This window comes from Salarias fasciatus, chromosome 22 (assembly GCF_902148845.1).
Source record: "Salarias fasciatus chromosome 22, fSalaFa1.1, whole genome shotgun sequence".
NCBI lineage: Eukaryota > Metazoa > Chordata > Actinopteri > Blenniiformes > Blenniidae > Salarias > Salarias fasciatus.
In genome coordinates this window covers 26,809,247-26,835,227 of record NC_043765.1, presented here as the reverse complement: position 1 = coordinate 26,835,227, position 25,981 = coordinate 26,809,247, and the positions used below count along the sequence as shown (strand labels likewise).

At 48.5% G+C, this 25,981-nt stretch overlaps 2 protein-coding genes across 2 annotated transcripts; both read right to left on the bottom strand.

Moving 5' to 3' along the window:
• Positions 1-754: 754 nt before the first annotated feature.
• On the bottom strand, positions 755-8,056 carry nr1d2b (nuclear receptor subfamily 1, group D, member 2b). The gene is made up of 8 exons (XM_030120184.1): positions 7,680-8,056; positions 5,235-5,462; positions 4,943-5,031; positions 4,559-4,703; positions 3,339-3,961; positions 3,081-3,266; positions 2,785-2,995; positions 755-1,713 (listed from the first exon to the last, which is right to left on the bottom strand). The coding sequence occupies exons 1-8, from the start codon at positions 7,696-7,698 to the stop codon at positions 1,517-1,519; spliced, it is 1,698 nt and encodes a 565-aa protein (XP_029976044.1). The 5' UTR covers positions 7,699-8,056; the 3' UTR covers positions 755-1,516.
• A 14,434-nt stretch (positions 8,057-22,490) lies between these two features.
• On the bottom strand, positions 22,491-25,697 carry rpl15 (ribosomal protein L15). Its single transcript, XM_030120796.1, has 4 exons — positions 25,632-25,697; positions 24,656-24,837; positions 24,444-24,580; positions 22,491-22,842 (listed from the first exon to the last, which is right to left on the bottom strand). The coding sequence occupies exons 2-4, from the start codon at positions 24,825-24,827 to the stop codon at positions 22,537-22,539; spliced, it is 615 nt and encodes a 204-aa protein (XP_029976656.1). The 5' UTR covers positions 24,828-24,837; positions 25,632-25,697; the 3' UTR covers positions 22,491-22,536.
• Positions 25,698-25,981: the final 284 nt, after the last annotated feature.

The window sequence follows — 25,981 nt, the reverse complement described above, 5'->3', positions numbered from 1 at the left end:
CGGTACTTACAATGAATATGTCAGGGCACATTGTACACATCATTGAATATTTGTAACATATTTATGGTGGAAAATAAGTATTTTTAAAGTTGAAAAACTCCTTAATGCACCTAACTGTGGAAGGTGGAATAGAATTAATTGAAAACTTTTTTCTAATTATGATTAAAGCGCTATAGAATGCTAACGTAGCAGTTAGCACTTTTACCTAACACCAAGAAGATTTCTATGTAGCATTCGTATGTTCTTCCTGCTCCTGTGTAGATTCTCTTTAGCATCCTCTCAGTCCAAACTAGATCATTTACCAACAAAAACTGAACCGGTGCCTAGCTTTAGCCTAATGCTAGCACTTTCAGTAAGACAGGCTTTTTCATGAATTGTAACCCAGCGAAGACAAACTGGTGGACTCGTCCACTCTCTCCAACAATCCGCAGATTTCACATGCGATTCTAATTTCGACCAATTCTCAGCTTCAGGCGTCCCCGAGGGAGCCCCCAGGCCACAGGCTGGGAACCACCAAAGACACTTGAGGGCAGATGAAGGAAGGACGCTTCCGGAGCATTTATAAAATTTATTTATATAGATATATTCATCTATACAGTCATGTGTGTACGGTAGTTTGTATATATTTATATAGAAATCTATGCAATCCTTTCACAGAGGAGAGAGAACCACATGTCAGCAACACAATGACAGAAGCTCTGGATATCAAACGTCCACTCATCTCACTCAAATACAATCACGTCCGAGACAATACAATCGTATCCTCTTACTGGCGTCAGCTCACATCTGTACAGCTGCGTTTTTATTTTTCAGGTTTTTTTTTTTTTTTTATTAGAAAAAACGTTTCCGAGCAGGTTGGAGCTGCTGGTGACTGAGAGACAAAGTCTTTGTGTTTTTCTTCTTCTTTCTCTCGTCTGAATCGGGAAAGCGATGAGTCGAAGCAGGAGATCTGGTACTTATTTTTTTTTTTCATTTTCCACAGAAGAATTAGGAAAGAACAAGCCCCGCCCACTGACAGAAACACAGGAAAGCACGAACACGAGACGACGACGGCGTCTTCTTCCTACAGCACAGGAGCGAGAGGTCTGGGTTTCTGAAAGCGGGGACTCGTAGCAGCTTCTTCTTCCTCCTTTGCTCGTCTCACTGTCGTCTGCTTGTCGGGTGTTTTCTTTGAGAGGATTTCACCTCGTCAGTCATTTCAGATCAGAGACCTTTTTTAAAACCGCAGCACCAAGTTAAAGTCCTGTGAGCCACAGAGGAAAAAAAAAACAAAACAAAAAAACAACCAAAAAAACCTAAATATATCAAGTTAAGAGTGTCCGACTGTCCGCTGTACAGTTTCGATCAGTAAGCAGTCACATATTGCACTATGAATGCAAAAAAACAAAAACTAGGGAGGAAAAAGTGCTTCTAGGGTTTGTACAGCGGCTACGCACAAACACGGAAACATGGACGCCCCCGGCGCGGCGGTACAGTACTGGAACGGGGCCGGCGGCCCCGCGGCGGGCGGGCCGGCTCAGGAATGCACCTTGAAGGCCAGCAGCTGCTCCGAGTGCATGTTGTTGAGCGAGCGCAGGTCGGGCAGCTTGAGCAGCAGCTTGGTGAAGATGGCCGACTCGTTGGGGTGGTTCTTGGTGATGAGGCTGCGCAGCGCGCGGATCAGCGTCTCCTGCAGGGCCTCCACCGAGTTCACGTTCTCGATCCCCGAGCGATCTGCGGAGAGGGAGCGCGGTCAGGGGGGTCTCGGACTGCCGGCTTCACGGAACATACGTGGTCACTTCCTGCTCTGGACTGGATCTCCAGAACCGGTACCGATACCACGACTCCAAACACTGACTCTTAGGCTGAATCCCGTTCCCCCCCTCAGCCCTCCCCCTTGGCCCCGCCCCTCCGTTTTGCGCGTTCACATGGAGGGGTGGGAGTGTCCCGATTGTCAACATGACTGAGGGGTAGGGGAAGGGGGAGGGCTATACACCCCTCCAAACGGAGATTCTCCAGAGCCTCACTCCAAACGGAGGGGTATGATTCAGTGGCGGCCGGTGGCGAGGGCCGGCGGCGGGAGCGCTTGTTAGTTCACTTCCGCATTGGTGGGAGCGCTTGTTTTGTCCGCCTACACTGCGAGTGGCGGTCGGCGTTAGTTCACTTCCGCATTGGCGGGAGCGCTCGTTCCCACACCCGCGCATTCCAGGCGGGCAATGTTGAAGAAACCAATTTATTGAAAATAATGGTCTATCTGTTGTGTTTGGAATGCGCGGGTGTGGAAACGAGCGCTCCCGCCAATGCGGAAGTGAACTAACGCCGACCGCCACTCGCAGTGTAGGCGGACAAAACAAGCGCTCCCACCGCCTCCCCTTCGCCACCGGGTATGACAGATTTCCCAGAAAGCCTTGCAAGATCGGCAAGATGGCCGCGTCCGTAATGAAAGAAGTTCATAAATGTAAGTAATTTCTCAATGAGTAAAGTTTTAAAATGTAAGAAAAACATTCTTCTTCGGAAAACAATTGTCACATCTGCCTACGTCATCGGCAGCGGTGACTACTGATGACGTACGCGATTGTCGGGGGGGTGTCCCAATTCGGAGGGGTTTACTTTCAGCCCTAGGGGTTAGGGGCAAGGGGTAGGGCTAGAAAGAGAAATGGGATTGGGCCTTAGAAACCAAGCCCAAAGTCTATTAAGACCTGGAACCAATCCCCCTCTACCAAATCAGTACGACCCTAAACATCTAAAAACTACTTGATCCAGCGGAGCGAGGCGGTGGAACCCGAACCCCGAACCCGAACCCACCTGCTGACACCAGCACCACGGCGGTGAACAGGCTCATCTCCTCCTCGCTCAGGCCCAGGTTGATCAGCTTCTCGCTGAAGTCCAGCATGGACCCCAGGAGGTCCCCGGCCCCCATGGCCCGCAGGGCGTCCACGCTGTACTTGGTCCCGCCCAGGAAGGTGACGCAGCGCTCCTTCACGTCGAACAGCGAGGCGAAGCGGACCACCAGCACCTGGGGGGCGAGGGAGCGCCGTGTTGCTGAGGGGTCTAGGGAACCCGGCGGGTTCTGGGGGGTTTTGTGGGAGGGGTCTGCTTACCTCGAAGGTGCCGGCCTTCAGCAGGCTGACCTGGTCGTGCTGGGACAGGTCCCTGAAGCCCGGGATCTTCTTGGCGAACTCCACCACCTCCCTGACGGCGGGCGTGAAGCTGTGGGAGAACTCCTCCCACACCTCGTGGCCGGACTTGCGGGGGTCCACGTGGGGGGACGTGTTCATGGGACACACCTGGGGGACGAGACGGCGGGTCAGACGGCGCTCGCCGCTGCGACGGTTCTGCCGAGGCGCGTCGAGTCTTACCAGGTGCATGCGATTGCCCCCCCGCCACAGCGGCGCGCCGTGGCCCCCGCCGGCCGGCGCCTCGGCGGCCGGGGCGCGGAAGGCGCCGTGCAGGTAGGCGGGGCAGTGGCTGGTGGCGCTGCCTCGGGACAGTCTGAAGGGGCAGTGGCTGGGGCCGCTGGGCTCCGGTTCCCGAGGGCCCGCCTCAGGCGCCGGGGCGTGCGTCGCCACGGTGACCTGGTTGTTGTGGCGGTTCCAGGCATCCCGCCGCTGCTCGGCGCTGGACGGCGGGTCGCCGGTCGCGGCGGCGCTCTGCTCCTGGTTGTACATGAAGGTCTCCTGGTGGGCCCTGGTCACCGAGCCGATCACCTCCTCCTCGCCGCTGTCCGACGCCGAGCTGGGGCTGGTGTCCATGGAAACGGCCGGCTCGGCCTCCGGGTCGGAGCCGGAGTCCGAGCGGCTGGAGCTGGAGAGCGGCGAGGACGACGGGGAGCGGGAGGGGGCGGCGCCGGCGTCCTCGGAGGAAGCGGGGGAGTCGGCGGCCGGCGGCGCCTGGCTGTTGTTCATCATGTTGTTCATGGCGCTCTGCATCTCCAGCAGCATGCGCTGCTTCTCGCGCTTGGGGATCCGGCCGAAGCGCACCGCTGGAGACAGAAGACACAGTCACCTCTGCACGGCGGCGTCCGCACCCACAACCACGCTACGAAACAACCACCGTCATAAAAAGACAGCCGTCAGACCAGTCAGTCAACGGAGAGCTGCACATGGATTTCTGATCTTTCTGGACCTGTCTAGGACTATCTAGATGGGTGTCTCAGGGCCTGTCCAGGGCTACCTGGGTGGATCTTTCAGGACCTGTCCAGGTAGTCTGGATCTTTTGAGACCTGTCCAGGCTAATCGTTCATGGCTCCTGAACCAAGACTACATGGAATCTCTCTGGAGCCGCTCCTCCATGACAGCATTTCTTGGGATCACTGCATCAGATTAACATCAGAATGTGTTTCTGAGCAGTCTGACTGTTTTTCAGTCTGCTCCTTCAGCGTCTCGGCCTGGTGGGCTGCTGAGGAGCTGACAGTGTTGCTCAGATTCACCTCAGGTCCACCATGATAACAAACTAGAGGCTTTAACGCCACCTGGTGGTGCAAACCGGTCCTGAAAGACACGGGACCCTGTCTCACACCGAGTTTAACCCCGCTGTGCTTCTTGCTGCGGTCAGTTGTTCTGGCCGGTCAGATACTCACAGTCGCGGGACATGCCCACCAGGAGGCATTTCTTGAAGCGGCACTGCTGGCAGCGGTTCCTGTTGATCCTCATGATGGGGCAGTTGTCATTCTTAAGGCACTTCTTGTACTGGATGTTCTGCTGGATGCTCCTCCTGAAGAAGCCCTGCGAGTCGGCACGGAGAAAACCAGACTGAGACCGAAGCCCCCCCGCCGTGAACTGGGCCACGCGTCAACGCCGAGCACGAGGGGCAGATATAGAAATATGGGGCGAGTGATCTAGTTTCCCTCAGTTGGAGACGCACAGATGGCGACAGTGACCCACTTCACCACTCTGTGCCTGTGTGTGTGTGTGAGTGAGTGTGTGTGTGTGTCTGTATGAGTGTGTGTGTGTGGTGTTCTCACCTTGCAGCCCTCGCAGGCGTGCACCCCGTAGTGGAAGCCGGACGCCACGTCGCCGCACACCTTGCACAGCAGCACCAGGCCGTTGATTTCTGAGCAAAGCGGAAAGAAACTTTTAATTTGAAGGTCCCTCCCTTCATTAGCACAGTGTCTGTGTTGCGCCCCCTCCTGGACAGGTGTATTATTAAACTACAGGTACAGCTTAGCTGCCTGTAATGCCACGTTGTGCCACCAGGTGGTGTCACGAGTCGCTAACGTCAGCAGATGGTTAAACTGAAAGGGAAGCGTTTCTTACTCGTGATGCCAGACTTGGCCGCGGACGAGGACCGCCCGCCCTTCGGCGCCCCCGGGTGGTTGTGCGCGCGGCCCAGCGGGGGGTCCGCCGGGCGGCGGGGTGGTCCGTGGCTGGGGGAGGGGCCGCGGGGCGGCGAGGTGGACTGGTAGCTGCCGTTGGACGAGTCGCTGTGGCACGACTCGGGGCTGGAGGCCGAGCTGGCCGAGCTGATGTAGGCTATGACGCCTCCTGGTGGGAGAGGAGGACACACACACCTCAGCACACACAGCTCTCCGGCCTGTAGCCACCTTTTTCTGCACTTTTCTTTTATTTTTCTGCACCTTCTTCTTGATCTTATCCACCTTTTTACCACAAAGTTCTTGAAACTACAAGTAAATATACCGTCTTTTATTTTGGTGAGCAACATAAAACTTTCTGTATACAAATATTTTTCAATAGTAATAAAATAATTCACTCCAGTGTGTTTCATGTGTTTGATTTCAGCAGAGTAGGATCCTCTGCTGTTGTCAGTGTGGCTCAGCCGTCAGTAGGCGGCGCTGTGGCGTCTGGTGGAGATCCGGCTCCCCGCACGCCACCCCCCTCCCTCGGTGAACTGCAAGGAGCCAACCGGCTCGGCCGGAGGACGGCGAGTCAGACGGGGGCGGCGGCTCTGCGGCTCTGAGCCAATCAGACGCCGGCGGGCGTGGTGATGTCACACACTGACCTGATTTCTGCCCCTCAGATTAGGTAACAAAATTACATAATGAGAGATTCGGTAGGGTGTGTGGGGCAGATAGCGCACGCACGCGCACACACACACACACACACACAGCTAAGAGGAGCTTTAAATCCCATTCAAACATAGTTTCATCTCAGTGATTGCACACTGCGTTCCACAAAGTGTATTTCTAACATTCTTAAACACACCTCAGAAAACACACACAGGTGGTTTTCACAAGATGCTAAATTCCTTTTATAAATGATGTAAAAACCACAAATATCTGACTGAACATAAAAAAAGATGCACTCTCTGAGCTCTGTAAGACCATTTGAACAACATCCTGTATTCATTTAACGCCAAACCACAGAAAAATGCAGAAAACAATGAACTGACTTTAAGCATTAAAACTGTGATAACAGCATATTCTCATCTCACTCAGCTTGACTCAGGTAGAAACAATGTAAGCATAGCACCAAATCATAAATCATCTCAAGTTCTTTTAATTTTGTGGATAAAGATGTGATGCATTCAGGTGCCGTGGGAAAGAAATGCATCACGTAACTCACGGCAGTGAGACAGGCAGTGATTTAAGGTTAAACACCAAATACCTCAGCGAGAATCATTCCCACGGACCTCTCCTTTCAGAGATGACCCTGAACTTGATCTGTGTATTGCAGCTGGTTATCATCTTAAAGCTGAGTGTTTACCGAGGTGCAGCCGTGTCAGTGTCAGGCCAGGAGTTTACATTCAATGAACTCCAGTTCAATACTTAAAAAATGAGGGAAGCGTCTCAAACTGATCAATGACCTTGAAATAATCCCAATCAGACCAACGTCAATAGTGTTCTGGACATAGATACAGAGGTTATAGAGGGTCAATCCATCCAAGATGAATCTGTAGATCAGATCTGACTGTTAGACTTTAATAAATGCTTCAAAGAATCAGAGTCTGGATCTGATGATCTCGGACAAAAGGCTGGGTAGTCTTTACAAGACTGTCCCATAAGTCCTCCTTTTGATGTCCCAGCATGCAACAGCAGGGAGGATTACTGGGCTTTAAGGTTAAAATCAATGAGAAAACTCTCAAACCACTAAATTCTGAATAAACACCATATAGAGATCAATAAATGTTTGGTTTTTAGATGATTTTAATCAGGAAATTAACATTATTCATTATGCAATCAATAAAGATACAAAACTGTATTATTCATATCATTATTATCATTATTATTATTATTATTATCATTATTATTATTATTAGCCTTGATTTATGAAGATTCTAAATTCTGCAGGTGATTTTGAACGGACGGTCTCCTGCTCTGTAGCGCCCCCACGCGGCGTCCTCTTCCAGGGAAATAAAGGGAGGAAAAAAAGTGGGTCACCGCGCGCCCTGAGAAGCGGCCTCACGTGTACCGGCGGCGGCACCACGCGCCAGCCGGCCGGGGGGAATTATGCAATGCCTACGTCACGGCGCCGCTCGGCCAATCAGCGCGGACGCACGCGCGGCGTAAACACAGGCGCACATGGCTAGGCGGACGGGTCCATGTGAGAGCAGGACCGCAGTGCCGCCGGGAGCCGCGGCTTGGGTAACAACAACAGCCCGCTGGCACTGCTAACCCACTTCACCGGCAGCACGGAAGCCCGCCGTAAACCGCGGGGAAAAAAAACGCACAAACACGCACATTTTCACACAAATAGCGCGAGACAAAAGCGACTTTTAACACCAATCATCCCAGTGGAACTCACCGGCTTTGGTGGACTCCATGGTCCTCCGGTCCGGTCCGGTCCGGTCGGGTCGGGTCGGGGGGAAGGGGTCCTCCTCCGCTGCTACCTCGGTGCTGGAGCCGTGTTTAAGGTGGTTCAGCAACCGGAGAGTCGCTGATTGATCCCGGATCGGAAACTACCGCATCGAGTAGCGACGGAAAACCAGAGAAAGAACCGAGGACACAGCGGGCTGGGGCCGGGGGGGCAGCTGCGGGGCTTCGGACGGCTCTTCCTCCGGTGAAGGGGGCTGCAGGAAAACCGGGAACCAGCCGCTGTCACCGGGAACCAGGACCCATTCAGAGCCGCAGAGAGAGACGAGCCGCTCGGCCGCGGAGCTGAGGAGGACTGCTGGCGGAGAGAGAGACCATGTGACCCACATGAGGGAGGAGGGAGGAGTCCCGCTGCCGCGCGACGTAACCCACTGACATACTTTCACTGGCCCGCAGACACAGGGACCAGCAGGGACCAGCAGGGACAGGGACCAGCAGGGACCAGCAGGGACCAGCAGGGACAGGGACCAGCAGGGACCAGCAGGGACCAGCAGGGACCAGCAGGGACCAACAGGGACCAGCAGGGACAGGGACCAGCAGGGACAGGGACCAGCAGGGACAGGGACCAGCAGGGACCAGCAGGGACCAGCAGGGACCAGCAGGGACAGGGACCAGCAGGGACCAGCAGGGACAGGGACCAGCAGGGACAGGGACCAGCAGGGACCAGCAGGGACAGGGACCAGCAGACACAGGGACCAGCAGGGACAGGGACCAGCAGGGACAGGGACCAGCAGGGACAGGGACCAGCAGGGACCAGCAGGGACCAGCAGGGACCAGCAGGGACAGGGACCAGCAGGGACAGGGACCAGCAGGGACAGGGACCAGCAGGGACCAGCAGGGACAGGGACCAGCAGAGACCAGCAGGGACAGGGACCAGCAGGGACAGGGACCAGCAGCGACAGGGACCAGCAGGGACCAGCAGGGACAGGGACCAGCAGAGACAGGGACCAGCAGGGACCAGCAGGGACAGGGACCAGCAGGGACCAGCAGGGACAGGGACCAGCAGGGACAGGGACCAGCAGGGACCAGCAGGGACAGGGACCAGCAGACACAGGGACCAGCAGGGACAAGCAGGGACAGGGATCAGCAGGGACCAGCAGAGACCAGCAGGGACAGGGACCAGCAGACACAGGGACCAGCAGGGACAAGCAGGGACAGGGACCAGCAGGGACCAGCAGGGACAGGGATCAGCAGGGACCAGCAGAGACCAGCAGGGACAGGGACCAGCAGACACAGGGACCAGCAGGGACCAGCAGGGACAGGGATCAGCAGGGACCAGCAGAGACCAGCAGACACAGGGATCAGCAGAGACCAGCAGGGACAGGGATCAGCAGGGACCAGCAGAGACCAGCAGGGACAGGGATAAGCAGGGACCAGCAGAGACCAGCAGGGACAGGGATAAGCAGGGACCAGCAGGGACAGGGACCAGCAGAGACCAGCAGGGACAGGGACCAGCAGACACAGGGACCAGCAGGGACAGAGACCAGCAGAGACAGGGACCCTGTCCTGGAGACACAGAGACAGGGACACTGTCCTATAGCAGCAGACACAGGCCATGTTTGGGGAGCTTGCAGAAACCGACCCTGTCACAAACACAGGAGAAAGTCAGGTCCACTGTCCCAGCATCAGGACCCGTTTGTTTTTCAAAATAAATAAATAAATAATGTTTGGATCTGTTTTACCAAATAATTGTTTTAATTATGTTTTTCTTTTCTTTTCTTCATGAATGATCCAGAGGAGTATTTTAGAAAAACAAACAGGGTCACAGGGTTTTGTTTTGTTGTTGTTGTTATTTTTTTGTGGGGTTTTTTTTTTTGTTTGTTTTGTTTTGTTTTGTTTTTTTGTTTTTTTGAACTTGTTTCTTGAAACTATTTTAACCATCATTGGGTCTTTGGGGCCTTGGAAGGCAATACAGATAAGGGAAAATTATTAACAGAGGAATCAAACAGAGGAATTCAAAATCAAACATTTCCAAATTAAACAAGGTAAATATTGGTAAAACAGTGTTTTCTTTTTCTTTAATGACCACAGGAATGTTTGAAACATCAAATGTCCAAAAAAGACTTTTTTTTTTTTTTTTGGTTTGTTTGTTTTTTTTTACTTAACTAGATAATCATTTCCCAAAAAGGTCTTTTTCTGTTTCAAAATAATCAAAGATCCACCCCCGACCAAAAAAAAAAAAAAAAAAAAAAAAATCACCATTTTCTTTGATCAAACAAGGTAAAAACGGAGTGGCTTTTTTTCTAAAATGACCAAATTATTTGGAAATATATTCATATTTCTTTCTGATTAAATGCACACCTAAAAGAATCTGCTGCTTTTTGTTTTTTTTTTTTCATTACAATTATTAAGAATCATTTTATTTCCAAGGAATAAAATTTGTATTTACCAAAATTGCTTTGTTTTCCAGAAGAAACCATGCAGCGCTGTGAGGTGTGGTGGTGCATGAGGGCGAGTCCAAAGTGTTTATTTTACAATAAATTTGATTTGAAAATGTGTCTGAGTTTTTTTTATTGTGAAACCTACAATACAATGATGATATATTTTCTACCAACATTGCATAGTATATGAATTGCATTACAGATAGTATGAACTGTAACATGAACATCAATGCAACATAATTCAGAAGTAAAATCTTTTAGAAAAATAAAAATAAAACAAAATGCAACTAACTCCCCCCACCGCACCTGCAAATTTTTACTTGAAACTGTACAAAATTATCTAACTAGTACTCAGTTTTTCAATTGATCTGAAAAACAAATAAGGATAAATTAACAAAAAAAGACAACTTGACAAGAGTCTTAACATTTTTTATATAAACCTTCGCAGCTGTTTTCCAGAGCGGACGACCAGCAACATTCCCAATGAAATCCCTTTAACTTTAGTCCTGAAGCTCATATTGATCCAGTTTGTCAGGATCAATGCGACGTGAACACTGATGGCCTCTCAGTGACCACATGGGCGTTTAACTCTGAATCACCTCATTCTGAATTAAGTGATTCTAAATTATATTCCTGATCTTGGCGTTTATATGAGAAAAATGAAGGGTTAATTCCTCTTTATCGCTGGGGGCAGTGAAGCGTTCTGATTGGACAGGGGCGGCCCTGACGTAGTGACAAGCTCCAGGAAGTAAACGAAGCCTGTCGGCGGCCATTTTTATCTCTTTCTTCCTGGATGAACTTTGATGCTCATAGCTCTGCTCCGTCCATTCGCTCTGTTCGTTATATCCATTTCTTCTGAAGCTCTGTTAAATAAACCGTCTCCGTACCAGTCGGACCGCCGGTCGCCATCTCGGAATATTGCGTCATGTTGACGGACGAGCAGAACGACGGGAATAAAGTTGCCTCAATTACATATAATTCTGCTCCTGATGGAGAATAAACTTCAGATTTAAGCTTATTTCCAAACAATATTTTCAGACGTTTCCATGGTCATTTCAGAGCAGAGTTAAGCTTTTTCAGATCAAACAGTCACATGTAAACACACTGACTGCTGTTTGGTGTTCCAAACAAACACATATATTGTTTTCTCCTCAGAGAACTCCAGTCGTCCCGCTGTTCCAGGTTCCTTCACAAACACAGGACTGGCTCCACATCCACCATGGAGACAGTACCTTTCTACAAGAGCAGAGGAAGAACTGATATATAGGAAGCTGTAGGCCTGATTTACCAAGATCCTGCTTAAAACGCAGTGAAATCCATCCTCTGGTCGAGGATCTAAGAATCCCAGTGAAGGTTTCTCATGGCAGCATTGCTTCAGTTCACAGCGGACGGAGCTTTGAGTCCAAATAAAACGGAGTTTGGACGTGCTGGTGGAGGAAGTCGTCAAACATATTGGAGCAGATGCTTCAGTGAGCACTAAGATTCAAATACGGGAGGCAATCCGTCACCCAGAGAACGCAGGAGGAAGCAGAGCCTCCACAGATAACACCTCATGATAAAGGCTGCAAATAAACTTCAAAGGGGTCGGCTGAGGTAGAATCTCTCACTACAAAGCCCAGGGAGCGGCGGGGGGTCATGGGTCATGCTCAGGGAGAAGGCGAGTTTCTAACCCCAAGTCTGCGTCTCTAAAACCACTGAGAGCAACACACAGTCATAAATACTGATAACTCTCAGCACGAAACTAAGGTAAGTAAATTAAACCTTTAGATCAGACTACGTCACATTTATCTGGGAAAATCTTTAAAGTGCGTCGCATCTTGAGGATTTCTCTTTGTTGTTGGACTCTGAAAGAGTCGAGTCTCCTCAAGTCCCGACCGGGAACCCTCCGGAACAATCCCAGCAATGAAGAAAACACATTAGTGGGCAGGGGCCGTGAACATGAGCAGAGGAATGTAACACAGGTGAAAAGCAGAAAGTAGGTCGAGTGACTGTGGAGTCGAGGTCATGTGACGCAGAGCTCAGGTCACTCGGTCCATCCACGGCCCGGGGGCCTTCTTTCACTAATTGTCCTGTAGGAAAAAAAAAAAAAAAAAAACTAATGGTGCCTCCATTAGGCTGAACCAGATGGGACGGCGTGCTGTCGGTTAAGTGCTGCCTTGAATTTGGGCTAAACTCTGCTGCAGCGCCGGTGGAACTCCGTCCGAACCCATCTAAACCCGGGCCGATCGTTCAGGCCCCACTCGTACCACCTTTCAGGGGAAAACACGTCGCCGTTGCATTTTCGTTTCAGAAACGGTTCACGTTAACAGTCTGAAAACGAAGCCCGTTGACATGGCAACGGCAGAAAGACAGAAAACCCGGGAGGGTTCCTGTGGGTTCATGGAGAATTCATGGAGATTGGTTGAATTTGAAGCAGTTGTTGACATCTGGAACTTCCTGGTTGACTGTTACAAAGTCCAAAACCAACAAGTCCAGGAGAACAGGGATCAGGACCAGGAAAATATGGACTTAGACTGGACCAGAACCAGGGCCAGGACCATATGGACCAGGAGAATATGGACTATGGACAGGCAATATTTTTCTTGTCCATAACAGAAGAACTATTTACCATGTGAACAGGAGCAGCATTTCAACCGTCTCCATGGCGACAGAACCCCATCATTTACAAAAAGTCCCACCTCAGTGGTCCTGAGTCCCGTTGCTATGTCAACAAACTCACTAAACGCAACGAAAGTTTCGCGTTTTCTCTTTAAAAACAGGCCCTGATCCGCTCCGATAGCTCTCCTGACTGAAACCCGCCGAACCAAACAGGACCTTTCCGTCCTCGTCCCCGGTCGTCCTGATCCGCCATTGAAAACCAGCTGAACTGACTCCAACTTCATGAACAGTCCTTCAAAGCCGTTCATGTGGGGAACTGATCAGGTTCCAGGAGGTACAGTCAGCGGCTGGTCGATCCGTCTCGTGTCTCTACCTGTCCAGGTGTCTTCATGCTCTTGGGCAAGAATCTTCAAGTTGATTCTGAAATGATAAAACCATTCACATGAAAGACCGTCATCTTTCACTATAAAGAAATATCAACTGGTGGTTTCTGTCCTCCTTGTTTGTGGGTTCAATCCCCACCCAGGACTGTTTAGTGTTACCCTCACAGAAACTTTTAAATTTTAAGGTGTTTCCAATCTTTTCGTTGAGTGACAGTAAAGGTTTTCTTGAATCTTGACGTCTTGAGGAGATCGTCTTCCAGTCAAAATGCAGGCGGTCCGATCAGAAGAAGCCACAGGACGAATGTGACGGATCACACACAGCCTGCTCGAGCAGTGAAATGCTTTTTAAAGGTAAAAGTCTGTTGATCATTTAGTTTGATGCTGCTTTATGGCAGAACTTCGCTCTACTGGACCAGATCAGGATCTTTCCGAAACACACAGCCATGCTTTATATAATGAAACATCTGATCTTTTCCTCCTCACGTTGTTAGAAACCGTGACCTGGCAGCATTTCCGTTTGGCTGATGATCGGCGCTCGCCGGACTCCTGAAGAATGTGGGCGGAGCTCTCCTCCAGGATGACTAATGTTGATGAAGGACGCCACAGGAATGTCGAAACCTTGGTAGATTTACCTGTGGAGGTGTTTGCCCCGACACGCCCTCTGCTGGGGGCAGGACTGTAGCCCCGCCCTCTGCTGGGCAGGGGGTACTTTGGCCCCGCCCCCTTCTGGGGTTTGACCTGGGGTCACATTCACACAGAGGTGAAACATTGGTTCTCTGCCCGACCCCCTGGCCTGGTTTGACCTCCAGTTCCTCTACTGCCCCCTACAGCGTGCCAGGGGTAACTGCAGGGCAGGCAGTGGGCATGATTACACTTTGACCCTTGAAATGAGTCCTTTCTGCCTTCATCTGTCGGTTTCAACAGGAATCCGAGCGCCAGCTTCAGGAGCGTCACGGCTGCTTTGAGGAAACCAAACTGCAGATGTTTACTGACTGACTGGTTTTACTGTTGTCTTGCTGCTGTGCTGTTCTCTCTGCAGCTTTGCCAGCAGCTCTGATGCAAAACAAGAGCAGCGTTTGTCTCTCGGTTCATTTGAAAGTGTCTGAACACCACTTTTGTTTCCTTCCTGCGGATCGCTTAAAGCCTGGGGAGATTTTTCTTTTTTACATTTTTTTCTCCCTTTGACCTAAATTTGAGGAATGACACATTAAAGAGGATTAATTTTAAAACACAGCCGCTATTCCTGCTTTTATCAGAGAGGCAGACGGAAAACACAGCGAGGAAAGACATGACAGCTTAGTATGGCTACGGTTTTTAACTAGCAACAGTTAGAGAGCCTCCACGCCATCCTGCAGCTCTTCCACCCAGAGGGTTGGACCAGGGTCAGGGTCCAGGGTCAGGGTCCAGGGTCCAGGGTCCAGGGTCCAGGGTCCAGGGTCCGGCGGTCTTTATTCAAGATGAAGGTGGAAACTGTCACAGTGAAGCTGGAGGAGGGACGGTGCACATAAATAACACTGGTATAACACTGGATGAAGCAGAATAAAAGATGGACGGTAGACTTTACTTACGGTCCTGTAGAGGAGACGTTGAGATTGTATATTTCTAGCAGAGAACGGTATGCTATAAAATTAACAAAGACATTCATTGGACAGAGCACTAAGGTGGATTGTTATTACGACGACTGACAACTCTAAGACTACCAGGTTCATGAGACCTGGACCAGGACCAGGAGAACCTGGATTGGGAGCCATAACACTCTGGAGGGAATCATTGGTTTTATTGATCTACTACTCACTCCAGCTGTGGTGTTCAGGACAGTAGCGCCGCTTCTTGTCTGCTCTGGACTGAACCCTCTTTAAATGGGACCTGGACTAAGTAAGCCAGACCCAGACTCTCTCAACCACACCCTGATTCTTTAGACTTGTACAATACTCTTGAAACCAGACAGTCTTTAGACCAGACCCAGACTCTTTAAACCAGACCAGTTTTTTCATCCCTGACCAGAACTCCTAGAACCATAGCTGGTCTTCCTGGCAGAACCAGACTCTCCCAGTAGGTTTCTGTTTCTTTCATGCAGACCTGGACCCTTTAAGTGTCTATTTTACTCTATAAACTTGGTAAAAAGTAGACACAGACTGTTGACAATGGAGTTTTTTGACGACCGAGACTCTTTAAAACCACGCTCAGATTTCTGAAAACAGATCCAGACTCTTGTAGACCTTTAAGCTACACATCACATCTCAACTCTTTCAAAATAAAGTTGACCTGGGCTGAACCAGGCTTTGGTAAAACCATCAACACACTGAGGAGCCGGAATGCTCTACTGATCATGATTTACTGGATACAAACAGACTCTGTGTGGAGATCCAGAGTCGCAGAACGGAGAGACAAACCCGGGAGGCCAGTGGACGAAGCTGGGAGGCCGTCGTCCCGGGGCTGGGAGCCTCACACTCACACTACATCCTCCCCGGGCTAGCCTGACATGGGAGTGCTTCATTCCTCTGTGTTTGTGACCCTCGGCTCGCCTCCACACAGAGATGCAGCGACGGCAGCGGCGGGCGATGACTCCCAAGGCGCCCTCGGCCCCGGCTAACATTTCCTGCTCACTCACTACAATGACACCTATTTAGGAGGAGGCTATCCCACGCTTTGCTGTCCCGCGCTCCGGTTTCTGTTTTGGGGGATTTGCACAGAGCGGGTCAACGAGTTAGCGCTGCCCTGCAGACTAAAGTGTGTGCAGACAATGGCGGGGGGGGCTGGAGTAACACGAGAGATGCTCGTCACTCCACCCTCCAGTGAGCTCGGTTGACCCCGCCACTCTGCCGATCAGGAAGCTGCTGCTGAGGCCGAGCGCTGGAATGTGTTGTCAGCCCGACCCGCAGGGTTCACGCGGTCCAGGGTGGTAAAGTTCAGCGGTTTAATGGGAAACCTTCAGGGTCAGGACGACGGCAGCCTGCAAGTCAACACAACACCTGAAGACAAACCGAGACAATCGGATCAGACGACACCGTCCCTGATCCCACTGATACCTGCCCCCCGCTCAACATTCCTCCAGGCTGTCCTGATAACAACTTTACACACTCGTGAACGTGTCTTCAGAAGCTCCGGGGGCCCACCGAGTCGCCGGTGTTAAGCAAATAGCCGCAATCAACTCCTGGGCCATCAATACCGGGGCGAGAATTCCCCAGAGAGGCGAAGGCAAACATTCGTCAGGACTGGTAGGACAGGAAGGTCGGCGGGTTCAGGAGGCGTCAGGAGCTCTGAGGGATGCTCCGAGCAAAAACAGTTTCCATCAGGGGAACGGCAGAAGCGTGGAGCTGTCAGCCCGGATTCCACCCAGCTTCAGATCAGAGGCTCCAGTGTTTCTCTTCACAGGAGGCCAACGTGAAGCCCCCGACGGAAAAACACCGAGGGGAGAAACCTGAGAGCCAGAAACCAGGACAGCAGGGCGCAGGGCCAAACCAGTTCACCAAAGTTTCACATTCAGACAGCAACGTCTTGAAAAGGACGGAGCGTTTCAGAAAAAAGTTGTTTTCATTGAGACGGAGTGTTTTAAAAAAGTTTTATTTTCCCAGAGACAAGGGTGTTTTCAAAAAGCTTAGCTTTCCAAGGACACAGAGCGCTTTTTAAAAGTTGCGTTTTCCCAGAGATGGAACGTTTTCAAAAAGTTTTGTTTTTCCCCAGAGCCGCAGTGTTTACAAAAAGTTTTGTTTACCTGGACACCGAGTGTTTGTTTAAGAAGTTACGTTTTCCCAGAGACGGAGTGTTTTCAAAAAATTGTGTTGTCCCGCTACGCAGCATGTTTAAAAAGTTTAATTTTTGCCGGAAATAAAGCTCTTTAAAAAAAAAGTACTTTTTTTTTTCCAGGGCCGCAATGTTTACAAAAAAATTCATTTTCCCAGAGATAGTGTTTTCAAAAAGTTTAACTTTCCAAAGAGACAGAGCGTTTGTTTTTTTTAAGTTGTGTTTTCCCAGAGACGAAGTGTTTTCAAAAATTGAGTTTTCCTGGCTATGTAGCATGTTCAAAAAGTTCCATTTTTTCCCAGAGATGGAACGCTTTCAAAAATGTCGTTTTCCTGGAGATGGGGTGTCTTCAACAAGTTTCATTTTCCCAGAGACCAACTGTTTTCAAAAAGTTTCATTTTTCCCAGAGATGGAACGCTTTCAAAAATTTTGTTTTCCCCGAGACGGAGCGTTCTTTAAAAGTTGCGTTTTCCCATAAATTAAGTGTTTTGAAAAAGTTTAGTCTCCCCGAGTCGGAGTGTTTTCAAAAAGTCCCACCTTGGGAGGGGTTTCCAAAAAGTTTGCGTTGTCAGTGACTCTGAGCACCGTCGCCGTGGAAACGGACATCAAAAAAAGACATGACGGCCTGGTATTTCCACTTGAGCGGGTCGATGTGTAAAACTTCCACCTTGAAGCTGCTCCTGGTGGAAAAAGGTTTGAACTCCAGTGAAAGTGGAGTTACAGTCGTGTTTACAGTGAGTTGTGTGTTAATACACTCTTTATTTACTCACCGCAAACACAACACAACACAACACTCCCACAGTCACAGGGTGTGAAACATCCTATTTTACAAGGCACACATTTACAAAAGATATTTGTGCACCGGTTTCAAACAGCATGAAGTTTTTAACCTCCAGCCTCAGGTTGTGTTTCCCTCCACTATCCGGATACGAGCTGAAAGCTTTTCCACAGGTCACCAGTTAACCTGCAGCAGACTGCAGCCAGGAGGCTTAACCAGCAGTACAGACTTAAAGCTAGGGTCGACCATCTTGGAAAACTAGCATGTAGCACGAATGTAGCATCTCCCCAAGGCTCCGCCCAGCTCCCACCCCATTGGAGGAGCTCCCGTTGGGAGCGAACGCACTGGACGCAGAAGAGCCACGCGCCCGGAGTTTGTGATCGCCTCCTCTTATTAACCTTTCTGACTGCCGCACACAACGCGCACAGGAGCGCAGCGCGCCGCTCCGCTTCCTTCTATTTTTCACGCGAGCCGCGAGCGCCCAGAGCGCCTTGGCAGCGCGCTCTGAACCAGGGCCAGTGCACGCCAGTGAAATGAACGCGCAGGGGGCTGGTAGAACGGCGAAGGGATTTGATTGGTTCCTGAAGAGCGGTCCGCGCCTTCCGATTGGTCGGAGTTTTTACACTCCTGTGGCCGCTACAGTGGTCAGATTTTTTCCGCACCCTTTTCCGTCCACATAATGTATTGACTTCTCTCAGGGGGCGAGGAGCATTTCACTCAGGATGACTAAAAGTGCTTTTGGACAACATCGTCTACCCTAACTTTAACTAGCAGTACAGACATGCAACAACTTTACTTTATTTCTATGTGTGTCCCTGTAGAGCATTTAGTGCTTCACTGAAGTCTATAACACACACACACACACACACACACACACATAATGCAGAATTAGTTTATTCTGAATTGAATAATTCTGAATTACATTCCTGATCTTGGTGTTTTCATGGGAAAAATGAAGGATCAACTCCTCCCTAACGCTGGGGCAGTGAAGCATTCTGATTGGACGGGGACGGCCGTGACGTAGTGACGTGTCCAGGAAGTAAACGCAATTAAGTATGAAAAAGTATGAAGTATGAAAGTCCGAACACCGAAACCCTGGACCAAGAGGCTGTCTCTGAGGTGGACTGGAGCCGTGCTCGAGGGATCCAGACAGAACATCAATCAGCTGATCCACAGAGACAGCCTGGATCCAGTGGGTGAATTCTAACTGGGCATCAAACAAAACAGCTGCTCCACTGATTAATGGAGGAACCCGGACCCAGTGGGTGTAAGGTTTACTGAACCCGGGTTCTACCATGTGGAACCGGCTCCCAGCTCTGCTCCTTCTCTCATTTCAATGTGATTTCATTGTACTACTGTAATTTCACTGTATTGCTACATGTCACTGATGTCCTGTTGTAGCCTCTGTACCCTGTGTTTATATCTGAACTGTATGTAGAGACAAGAACCTGTCTGTCCTATCTCCTTCTCTGTCTGTCCCCTCACCCCAACCGGGACAGCAGGAAGACCACCTCTGAGCCTGGTTCTGCAGGGTTCTCCTCTGATCCTCTGAGCCTGGTTCTGCAGGGTTCTCCTCTGATCCTCTGAGCCTGGTTCTGCAGGGTTCTTCCTGTTAAAAGGGAGTTTTTCCTTTCCACAGTCGCTTATGCTGCTCATGTGGATCTGTTGGGTTTCTCTGTAAAAGTGTCTAGAAACCACCATGTTGTAATTGGCACTTCATAAATAAAGCTGAATTGAATTGAATTGAATTGAATTGAATTGTATTGAATTGAATTGAAATTGAAATTGAAATTGAAAAAAAAGTAAATATTTTTCATTGGATTGTTTAATTTGTATTTCGTAATTGACATTATTATTATTGATTTTATTTTCATTATTATTTATAGCATTCTTTGTGAATGTACACTGCAAAAACTGCAAAAAATTCAAAATCTTACTAAGTTCAATCGTCTTGGTTTCAGTGAAAATGTCTCATCTTACTTAATTTAAGATCAATTTAAGAAAGAGACACTCATTTCTTGATTTAAAATTCTGATATAAAGATCTGTTTTTAAGTAAAATGTACTTTGCTGCATGGACAGTTAATCTCACTCGTTTTAAGAGTCATTTCCTTTAATTTAGCGTTGATATTTTATATTTGTCGAACCTTTTTTACAGTGAACTTATTGAGTTTCGGTTTGTTTCTCCCGGACTGAAGCATGTTTGAATCTCCCAGTTAACAGGCTGGAACGGTGAACAAACTCATTATTTCTGTCTTACGTCATTCTGCTGAAAAATAATAACTATCTGGTGTTTTATTTTGTTAAAATCAGCAGATGGAAACCTTTTAGTTTTAACGCAGTGAAGAAGTTCTCGATGAGAATCACCCGGTCTGAACTCTGGAGTAGAGATGAAAAAAACATGTCGGTGAAGCTGGAAATCTAGAGAGAAGTTCCTTCTTCATTCACGATGGATTCAGTGTGTTTTTGTTCGATGCTACAGTCGAGTCTCACACGCAGTGTAGTGTCCACCGGAGTGACGCGGCAGTGCGAACCACTGCTCCACCGTGCCGCCCGGCCTGGAGAACCTGCATCATTCATCACTCTGACCTCCTGCTTGGATCTGGAGGCGGCGTGCGACCGTCCGGCTCCCGTTACAACGCCGTGAACTCCACCACCCCGCCGCCACGCCAGCGGGGGCGTGTTCCCGTGTGTGTGTGTGTGTGTGTGCTTTTGTTTGTTTTCGTGTGCTTGATTTAAGGTAAAGCCACTTTAAAGCATATGTTTCAAGTAGATAAAGTGACTTTTTTTTAACAAAATGTCCATTTGTTCTATTGGCTGACTGTATTTTTTACTTAAATTATGGACTTTTATTTTGAAATATGTACAAATCTGAAAGAACACTGAGCCAGGACTGAAAGACACTTTTTTAGCGAATTAATCTTAAATCAAAAGGAATGACACATTTTCAGGAAAACAAGTTTAAAACCTTCAGATTTGTAGTTTTTACAGTATGTTTTTGTTTTCCTGTCTGAGATCAGTGGTTCTTGATCTGTTTCCAGCGATGTTCTCCTGGGATCCGCTCCTTCATTCAGGCTCCCTCTAATCAGGGCCAGCAGCTTGGGCTGAAGAAAGAGATGAAATAATAATAAGCTTATAGTAGATACATATTGCTCATTTGTTGTGGTTTCTCTTTAACTATTTTGAAAATATAGATGTAAATATAATATAGAAATAAAACAACAATATATTAGGCCTGTCAACAGATTCATTTCATTTTTAAATGACGATTAACTGTGATTTAAACTGCATGTTTTAAATGGTGTTTAAGTTTTATTTAATTTATTTTATAAAGGAGTTTTGAATTTCTAGTTTTAGAAGATGAAAATGTGCATGACTGTGAGTCCACTGGTGTGTTTTCATGCAAGTTTTTTTGTGTCTACAATAGAAACCGCTCTGCTTCACAATAAAGTTCAACATCAAATAAGACAGGAAATAAAGTAAAAATTATTTGAATATGCAGGATATATAGTGCAGCTCTCCAGCTGTGGTCAAAGGTTTTCATCCACTTGTAAAGAACATCCTGCCAGGTCTGTCTTCAGTCTGCAGGTCTTTCTACAGCTCTGACAGACGGAACAGAAACTTCTCTGTCATAAAAAACACTCATGAGTTTGGTTCTTTTCTGACTTTATTCTGGTTGACAGAAATACGTTTGGTTGGTGTCCTCTGGCCCTCTACGCTTCAGTTGTGTCTTCTGGTGGCCAAACACCAGCCTCTGGCTGAATCCTCTCCTCTGGACTGAATGGTGCAGTTCAGGTAAATTTGTTGGCTTTATGACATGGACTTGTTCTCTTGAGGTTTCAGTCCAGGACTGTGGGAAGGCCTTTCTAAACTGATTTAGCTGTTCCTTCTCCACTTTGGTGTTTGTGATCGCTGTCCTGTTGGAACACCCAGCTGAGCCCAAGACCTCCAGGCTGAGGATTTTTAAAGTAATCCTCCTTCATTTTCCTATTTTCTGTAAAGCAGAAGCCCCACAGCATGATGCTGCCACCGCCGTGCTTGCCGGCAGGCGTGGTGTTGTTGTGGTTCAGAGCTTTTCCCCTGCAGACACACAGCTGGAGGTCTCTCAGTCACCAGGACTTCAGAGAGCAGCCATGAAACTCATTTCACTGACAACTCTCCCAGTCACCAAAGATGCCATTTCATGTTGCTGGAGGTGTGATTTTGAGCCGGCAGATTCGGTCACTTTTTCTATTAACCCAGAATAAAGTCATGAAAGAAACAAACTTCATGAGTGTTTTTTTTTTTTTTTATAACAAAGAAGCATCTGTTCCGTTCTATCAGAGAAAAATCAGAGTTGTAGAAATAACTGGAGTCTCAGACCTGACATGTTCTTTACAAGTGGATGAAAACCTTTGACCACAGCTGTACAGATATGAAAATAAATGTTTATATTTAGAATTTCATATATTTATAGATTTCTATCTAAATGTGGTGGCTTACAGGACGAAGTGCTTCAGCTTCATGAAGTGACTGAATGTTTTCAAACAGGTCAGAGAGACAATCAGGCGTCTTCAAACGACTCACATGTGCGTGTGTGTGTGTGTGTAGCACAGCGTCACCAGCTGCAGGATGGGCGTACAGCTCGACATCCTACTTTTGACTCACTAAAATCTCAGATTAAAAACTCTTTTTGAGACAACTTTCGTAACTCATGTCTGTGGAGTGGTTTGCACTGCTGCCTCACAGCCGGCGGTCCACCGGTTCAAATCCCACCTGAACCCTGCCTTCCCCGGTGGCTCATCTGATCCTAACTCGGGTTGAAGCTGTGGACACTGGCAGTGGCCGGGGTCAGAGGTCAGAGTGAAGACAGGACGGCGCGGCGCCATAGAAAGGCCTTTTATTGAGGTGACTGTACAGACGTGCTCTAGCGGTAGCGGTGCAGCTGCAGGGTGTTGCGCCTCTTCCAGGCGGCGCGCCGCGACCCGCCGATGGTCAGGTGGAACTTGTGGCCCTTGCCCAGGCCGCGGCTCTTCTTGCCGGCCGACGTCAGGCCGCGCATCTCGCGGTGCTTGTGCACGGCCCGGGTGATCCACTGGGTGTCCGGGTTGCGGCGGACGGCCTTGTGGAAGGGGTCGATCAGGATGACCTCGAAGAACTTGTAGGTGGCGTCCTCGCCCACCCAGTAGGAGTTGAGCACCCGCAGGGCGCCGCAGTGGCGGCCGGCTCGCTCCTGAAAGCACACGGAGAGCACGGTCAGTTCAGCCAGGCCCTCTGCTGACGCCCGGTGGACAACAGCCGGAACTGCAGCTCCACCGAGTCCATCACACCTCTCCAGGCAGGAGAGGTCAGAGGTCAGTATCTGAAGCTGCTGTCTGGTTCTAATGTTGCAGGACGGTCAGCTGAGAGAGGACGGACGTCCCTCATCATTCTGCTACCTTCACGACCAGAACAACCGTTTCAGTGACTTTCCATCAAGAACCTTTAACCTTTAACATGAGGCGACTGCAGCTCAGGAAGCTTCACAAACAAAACTAGATCTCATGAAGCATCCATGACGTTTTAACTACAGATCATAGTGAACATTTTGTGAACAATAGTGAACATTTTATTACACTGAACCTCTTTTTCTACCTGATTTTAACAGTTTTCTTCCTGTTTTGCGCTGTTTTGTTGACAGATTTGAAATTTCAGCCATTTTTCCTCTTTTCAAACGGTTTGGATTTCTCTTTTCTGCCATATTTCATTTTCTTACATTAGAAATTGGAGACATTTCAGGGTTTCTAAGTTGTTCTATCATTTTCTCCCCATTTCTTGTGGTTTTAGTTATTTTTCCCAGTTTTACTTGAACCTTTTTTGAACCAAGAGTGACAAACATGTGGCTCCAGAGCCGCAGGTTGAACACCCCTGGTTCAGAGGAAGCAGGCGGAGCTTTTCAAAAACTGTTTCAAAGTTTCCTCTCATTTCTCTTGATCTTGCGAGTTAAATCTTTCCACTTCAACGTCTGACTTCTGGATTTCAAAGCTCTGAAGACGTCTCCGATTCACTGGTGGAATCTGAAGCTCAGTAACTCGGAGGTTCTCTAGGAGCTTCCAGAGGCGGAGGAACCCCGGTGGAGCAGCTTTTAGCTCCTCACATGTGGATCGAATCTCCTGCTGACACACTCCCTTCTTTTAAATCACACCTTAACACACCACTATCTGCAGAGGCATTGTTAAATATGTTTAACCAATTCCATTACCTTTATGAACTTTTACCTTCATGTTTTTTTAAAAGTATTCCATTAATCTAAATTAACATTACAATGACTGCTCACCTGTACTGCACTTCCTTTTATTCCCAGTGTCTGAATGATGCTGTATGAATCTGTCTTTTCTGTTTTCTTTCTGACTTTGTCCTGAATTCAGCCTTCAGTTTGTAGAATAAAATGAAAATCAACGAAAAACTTTGATTTCCTTTAATTTTTTTTGATGGTTACTTTGAATTCTTCACCGTTTCAGACGAGTTCGGACTGAACTCCAGTCACTGGAGGCCTGAGGTGAGAGTTATCCTGAGGCAACCTGGAGCGTCCCTGAACGCCTCAACAGGTTGTTTCTGATAAAGACAGCAGCTTCAACCTGCAGGGATCTAAACCTCAGACATCTTCAGATCTACAAGCTGAATCAGTTGAACTCTGTATCTTCTACAAAACAACATGTATATAAAATATTTCCTACAGACGGCCAGACTGCTGCTAGACAAACTCTGCAGGAGGCTAAACGCTTTTCTGCTTCTTTCACCATTTCCAGCAGGAGGACGTGAAAAGACAAACAGCCGTGACCCGAGGAGACGTACCTCAGCGGTGGACTGCAGGCTGCGGGCGAACTTGATCTGGTTGACTCCGTGGTGGACGGGCTTGCCGTAGGTGGCGCCCTTGGGCACGGGCTTCTTGCGGCCTCCGCGGCGAACGCGGACTCGGTAGATTACGTATCCTGCAATGGAAGGAAACGCCAGTCAGCGGATGAAGAGACGCAGACGTCCACGGCGGCGGCGGGTCGCTCACTCACCCTGCTTGGCCTTGTAGCCCAGCCGGCGAGCCTTATCGGGCCGGGTGGGCCGAGGAGCGCGGTGCAGGTTGGACAGCTGACGGTACTGCCAGCAGCGCACGCGCAGCAGGAAGCGCATCACGTCCGACTGCTTCTTCCTCCATAGCTCCTGCATATACCTATACGCTCCCATCTTCACTCATCTGAGGAGAGAAGACGCGGTTAGATCCTGCAGAATACTCATGTTACTTCACAAAAACAGCAAACACTCAATCAGACAGAGTTTAATCTCATCTAAATGACCATAATCTAGGTTTCCGACATTCGGTCAGGTGTTGGAAAACATGCATACAAAATCACATGAACATTATTATACAATCTGTATCAGTAAATACAACAGGTTCTTAACCACATCTGAATGACTATATCTCCATTTAATGCAAGTTATATTTACAGAAGGCATGCAAAACACTCTACATCAGCTCTAATGGAGTGACTTGAGACCTGACTGGACAGGATCCTGAGCTGTAGTTAGGGACTACAGAGAATACATAGATTAAAACAACTGAACACAGAAAGTTTGACTGGATTCCGTCAAACCATGCTCTTCATAGGGAATAACAGCTAGCATGCCAATCTTAACGGACTGACTCCACTGCTTCCAAGCCAATATTTATAAGTTATAATTCAGAAAAAAACAAAGCGGACACAACAGGACGTTAATGTTAAAGGTATTCCGACCGTACTCTGTGACTTTAACCCAAACTTAATCATTCAAAGAAGACATTAGCCTCCTGGCGCTAACAGCTAACCCACAGTAGCGGTAAAACAAAGCTCTCCTCGGCGCTTATAAACACGATAACCATTAAATAATGACCCGGCGCAGGTATTTAATACACGATCTGTTACTAGGGGGAGTGGATGACGCGGATGGACCGCTGTAAAGGCGGATTTTAATGGATGGATGCTGGTGTGAAATAGAGAGAAACTGGCTTACATGATGGCGAACCAACCGGAAAGAGAGAGCGCACGTTCCCAGAATGCCTTATCGCGGCAACGGCATGACGTCAGGGCCGCAGAGGATCAAGGGAAATGTAGTCGTTATTCTGTAATACTGACAAAGCAACATAATCGGCGTTTTTTTTGTTTCTTTTATTAAACCTCTTAAATAATATGTAAATGAAATATAATTATGGCAGTAACAATAACAATAATAACAATAATAATAATAATAATAATAATAATAATAATAATAATAATAATAATTTATCATACGGAGTCTTTATTTATTCTAAACCTCTTCAAATTGTCTAATATATAGCTTATATTTTTCAACAATTTAATTTT